Source organism: Mustela nigripes, chromosome X (assembly GCF_022355385.1).
Source record: "Mustela nigripes isolate SB6536 chromosome X, MUSNIG.SB6536, whole genome shotgun sequence".
Lineage (NCBI taxonomy): Eukaryota > Metazoa > Chordata > Mammalia > Carnivora > Mustelidae > Mustela > Mustela nigripes.
The window spans coordinates 68,524,711-68,530,778 of NC_081575.1; the positions used below are offsets into that span (position 1 = coordinate 68,524,711).

Sequence of the window (6,068 nt, forward strand, 5' to 3'; positions counted from 1 at the left end):
ATATAGGTGGCAAGTGGTTTCAAATATAAGTCTATCTTGACTTGAGGTCCCAAACTTTTTTTTAAAGATTTTATTTATTGAGAGGGAGAGAGAGCACATGAGACAGGAGAAGGTCAGAGGGAGAAGTAGACTCCCCACTGAGCTGGGAGCCTGATGTGGGACTCGATCCCAGGAGTCCAGGATCATGACCTGAGCTGAAGGCAGTTGCTTAACCACCTGAGCCACCCAGGTGCCCAGGGTCCCAAGCTTTTAACCACTGTGTTCTTAGTATACAGTATTGCCAAATTGCTTTTCAAAAAGATTGTACCAAGTTACTTGGCATCCATAGAAGAGTACATGTTTCACTACATTCTAGCATTGGATGTTACTATTTTATAAAAAGGTTTTTATAAATTATTAGGTAAGGCATGGTCTATGGCAAACATTTAGAAAGTAGATTTTGAACAGAGAAAAATTACTGAAAATAGTTCAGCTTCCTCTGAAATGAAACTGATATGATTATTTCATTTTTTTTTCTTTTTTAGCTGTCATGGAAATAATGCATCTTGACATGTCTCTAGACTTTTGTCTGAATGTTGCTAAACTGCTGATGGATCATGAAAGGTACAGTAGAATTGATTTTCTTTTCTCTAAAGACTAACATTTTTTTAAGATTTCCATTAATATATATTGAATATATCCATTTATATCCATCTGTATTCACAGAGCACTGCATTTGCCATTGTGCTTATCAAATTAGAAGATGGAAATGTTTGCTTAATGATTTAAACAGCCAAGAGTCAAGTTAATTTTAAAATTAACGTTAAGGGATGCCTGGGTGGCTCAGTTGGTTAAGCAGCTGCCTTTGGCTCAGGTCATGATCCCAGCGTCCTGGGATCGAGTCCCACATCGGGCTCCTTGCTCAGCGGGGAGCCTGCTTCTCCCTCTGCCTCTGCCTGCCATTCTGTCTGCCTGTGCTCGCTCTCTCCCCTTCTCTCTCTCTGATAAATAAATAAAATCTTTAAAAAAAAATAAAAAATAAAATTAACGTTAAAATTTTGAAAAAGAAATAAAAAGTGGAGTAAGGTAGTCGGGGCTGTAAAAAACAGGAGGTTAGGCCTAGGTTAGCCTACAGGACGGTGTCAGGCGGAACAGGAAAGCACGAGCAAGTGCAGTTCTATGAGTAATGCACTTCTCCGGCTCTATCTGTATGGGGCTGTTAATGTCAGAAGGGATCATAGGATATTTACAGACCTCTGAATGGTTCCCAGACTTCAGTGTTCATCACAATTACTGGGGAATAAGCACTTGAAAAGACGGCTCAGCATCATTAGCCATCAGAGAAACATCAGTCAAAACCACAACAAGAAACCACTTTGTACCCACTAGGATGGCTATAATAAAAAAGACAGATAATAACAAATGTTGACAAGGATGTAGAGAAATTGTAACTCTGATACACTAATGGTGGTAATGTAAAATTGTGCAGCTGCTTTGAAAACAGTCTCTTATTCAGTATGTTAGAGAGATACCATATGACCCAACAATTCCACTCTTGAATTAAATAGGAAATTCATGTCCATAAAACACTTCAATGTGAATGTTTATAGCAATGTTATTCTTAATATTTAAATGTGGAAACATTCAAAATGTCTATCAACTGATGAATAGATAAACAAAATATGATATAACCATACCATGGAATATTACTTGGCAATAAAGGATGATGTATGGAACTGTTGAATTACTACTATATTGTACACCTAAGATTCATATAACAGTTTGTTAACTAACTAGTGTTCAAATCTTTAAAATATTAAGAAAAATAAAAAGAAACAGGTACTGATATATGTTATAACAAGGATAAACCTTGAAAACATTATGCTAAGTGAAAGGAGCAAGTCACAAAGATCATAGATTGTATCAATCCATTTATATACTATCCAGAATAGGTACATTTATACAGATAGGAAGTAGATTAGTGTTTGCTTAGGGCTGTGAGACTTGGGGGAAATGGGGAGAGACTGCTCATGGGTATGGCATTTCTTTTTGATGTGATGAAAATGTTTTAAATTGATTGGGTGATGGTTTTACAATTGTATGAGTACACTAAAAGCCACTGAATTGTGTACTTTAAATGGATGCATGGTATGGTATGGGAATTATACCTCAATAAAATGGTTATACAAAGTGATCACTAGGGAACTTTTTTAAAAATACAGAGATCAGGCCCTGCCTTACTCCAACAAGCCCAGACCTCTCTTCTTTATTAGTTCTCCAAGTGGTTCAGAGAATCACTATTTTAGGTGAGTTAGTAAACATTTTCTGTAAAGGGCCTTTAGCCTTTGTAAACCATAAATTCTCTGTAACACCTCCTTTATTCTGCTCTTGTGTGAAAGTAGCCATAGAAAATCTGTAAATAAATGGAACTGGCTGTGTTCCAAAAGCTTTATTTACAAAAACAGGTAGCTGGTTGGATTTGGCCTGCAAGCTGTAGCTTATCAACCATTGTTGCAGACCAGTCTCCTACCTGACGCATGACTTCTTGGATGAGAAGGCATTCAGCCTCTTCTGGAATATCTATGGAAGAGGGGATTGTAATAATGGTAATAATATTTATATATTATTTGAAATTAATACATTAATTATAATAATTATGATTATGTTTCTACAAAACTACAACACAAAAATTTTTCTTATATACAATTGGTACATGTTTTTCAATAATTTCTAAGGCTGCTAGTTCTGCCATGTGGTAATATCAAAATCTTTTACTTGACAGTTCTTCCCCATTTCATTCTAACATTGTTCATTTGGTCAGTCACTTATAGTTTGTATGTATGGTAACTGGAAATGAACATAATACTACAGATGTGGTCTAACCAATAGTATCTGCTTTTTATGTTTCAAATGTTCTAAACTAGGGCACCTAGGTGGCTCAGTTGGTTAAGTAACTGCCTTAGGTTTGGGTCATGATCCCAGGGTCCTGGGACTGAGCCCCATACCAGGTTCCCCCCTCCCTCTGCCGCTCCCCTTGCCTGTGCTTTCCTGTTCTTTCTCTGTAAGATAAATAAATAAAAATCTTTAAAAAAATAATAAAAAGATAAATGTTCTAAACCTGAACTATCCAATTTTGTAGCAACCAGCCCCATATAACTATTTAAATTAACAAAAATTAAACAAAATAAAAAAGTCCTTCAGTCACACTAGATATATCAGGTTTCATTAGCTACATGTGGTAAGTGGCTAGAGCTTACTGAACAGTGCAGATAGAGAACAATTCCATTATCATAGGAAGTTCAACTGGGCAGCACTGCTCTAGAGTCTATGTTTCTTTTAATGAAACCAATGTTAAGTTTAGCTCTTTCCTCACAGCCACATCACATAGTGAATTTACTGCGCTTAGAAAACTAGATCTTTATAATATCAACTGCTCTTATCTCTGAATTCTATATCCTTTACCTTTATGATTGAATAAGTACCCAGTGGCCATACTAAAAGGAAAATACCTAGTTCTTTCCTACTGTGTGTTTTTCTCATGTATATTTCTTCCTGTGAGTATGCTTTACTACTCACACAAAACATTTCACTTGTCACTAAATATGTGGAGGTTTTTCCCCACACCAAGCAATTCTCTGTGATACTAGTTGGGTGTCCTGCAATTCAACTGAGTTCTGACACTATCTACCTGGAGATAGCATCGAAACCCACAGTTTAAGGGTTTGGTCTCACAAGACTGCCCCCCCATACATCAGAAGTTAGTTGCAAGCCCAGGTTATCACCTATGTTTCTCACCAACTAGACATAGATCAGAGGTTCGAACATCCTCCTCCTCAGGTTCAATTAATTTGTTAGAGTGGCTCACAAAACTCAGGGAAACACTTAACTTTTGTTTCCCAGCTTACTGAAGGACTTGTTAAAAGATACAGATGAATAGCTGGGTGAGGAGATACATAACGTGAGATCCAGGAGAATTCTGTGCACAGGCGTTTCTGTGCATACAGTGTTGGGCTGTGATACCCTCTTGGTGTATATGTGTTTATAGCATGGAAGCTCTCTGGACTCTGCACTTTTGGGGTTTTATGGAGACTTCCTCACATAAGCATGATCAATTATTAATTCTATTTCTAGTCCTTCTCTCTTCTCTGGAGGACTTGGGGGGAACTGAAAATTCCAATCTTCTAATCATGGCTTGGTCATTCTGGTGATCAGCCCCCCATCCAGGAGCCATCCAGAGTAATAGAACAAAAGATGCTACTAGAGCTCTTATCACTTAGGAATTTACAGGAGTTTCAGGAGCTCTGTGTCAGGGATAGGGCAAAAAACAAATATTGGAACAAGAGATGCCCCTAGTGTTCTTATCACTTAGGAAATGACAAGGGTTTTAGGTCTCTGTGCTAGGAACCAGGAGCAGAGATCAATATATATTTTGTTATCCCACGTATATTTTTTAAGCTATTAAGTTTCAACCTGATTGTTAGAGCTTATTTTTTTTCAGTTGTTATAATCCTGTAAATTCAAATTCTATCATGTGGTGTATTTACTCTTCCCAGTTTGTTATCTTCAGATTTTGTAGGCATTCCAACTGTCTTCATCCAATTTACAGTAGCAAATTTTCTCTTAAAGGACAGGATAGTATATATTTTAGATTTCTAGACCTCACAGTTTTTTTTTTCTAATTTTTTTCTTTCTTTCTTTTTTTTTTTTTAAAGATTTTATTTATTTATTTGACAGACAGATCACAAGTAGGCAGTGAGGCAGGCAGAGAGAGAGGAAGGGAAGCAGGCTTCCCACTCAGCAGAGAGCCCAACGTGGGGCTCAATCCCAGGATGCCGGGATCATGACCTGAGCTGAAGGCAGAGGCTTAACCCACTGAGCCACCCAGGCGCCCCTTTCCTAATTTTTTTCTTCAGAATTTTATTTAAACTCTAGTTAATATACAATGTAATATTGGTTTAATGAGTAGAATTTAATGATTCATCACTTACATACAACACCCACTGCTGAACAAGTGCCCTCCTTAATACCCGTCACCCATTTAGCCCATCCCCTGTCCACCTCTCTCCATCAACCCTGAGTTTGTTCTCTATCATTAAGAGACTCTTGGGTTCTGCTTCCCTCTCTTTTTTTCCCCTTCCCACATGTTCATCTGTTTTGTTTCTTCAATTCCTCATATGAGTGAAATCATGGTATTTGTCCTTCTCTGAGTTACTTCACTTGCACATCCTCTATAGCTCCATCTACATCCTTGCAAATGGCAAGATTTCATTTTTTATGGTTGAGTAATATTCCATTACACACGCACACGTGCGTGCATCTTCTTTATCTACTCATCTGTTGATGGACCTTTGGGTTCTTTTTATAATTTAGCTATTCTTGATAATGCTGCTATAAACATTGGGATACATGTGCTCCTTTGAATCAGTATTTTGTATCCTTTGGGTAGATACCTAGTAGTGCAATTGCTGGGTCATAGGTAGTTCTCTTTTTAACTTTTTGAGGAACCTCCATACTGTTTTCCAGAGTGGTTGCACCAGTTTGCATTCCCACCAACAGTGTAAGATGGTTTCCCTTTCTCTACATCCTCACCAACACCTGTTGTTTCTTATGTTGTCAACTTTTTAGGCATTCAGGCCGGTGTGAGGTGGTATTTCATCATGGTTTTTTATTTTTTTATTTTTTATTTTTTTTATTTTAAGATTTTTATTTATTCATTTGACAGAAAGAAATCACAAGTAGGCAGAGAGGCAGGCAAAGAGAGAGAGAGGAGGAAGCAGGCTCCCCGCTGAGCAGAGAGCCCAATGCGGGACTCGATCCCAGGACCCTGAGATCATGACCTGAGCCGAAGGCAGCTGCTTAACCACTGAGCCACCCAGGCGCCCTCATCATGGTTTTGATTTGTATTTCCCTGATGATGAGTTGATGTTGAGAATCTTTTAATCTTTTCATGTGTCCATTAACCTTCTGGATGTCTTCTTTGAAAACATGTATCTCTTCGTGTCTTCTGCCTATTTAACTGGATCATTTGTGTCGCTCTCGGTGGCAAGAACGACCCGCAAACGTGATGGGTGGCAAGCTTCTTTATTAGT

At 37.9% G+C, this 6,068-nt stretch overlaps 1 protein-coding gene across 1 annotated transcript in view; it reads left to right on the top strand.

Moving 5' to 3' along the window:
* The first annotated feature begins 529 nt into the window (after window positions 1-529).
* The window catches only part of LOC132007102 (testis-expressed protein 11-like), a 208,448-nt gene continuing 202,909 nt past the window's right edge, over window positions 530-6,068 (top strand). The window contains exon 1 of the mRNA XM_059385234.1: window positions 530-603. Within this exon, the coding sequence (XP_059241217.1) occupies window positions 530-603 (74 nt within the window). The remainder of the gene's footprint in view (window positions 604-6,068) is intronic.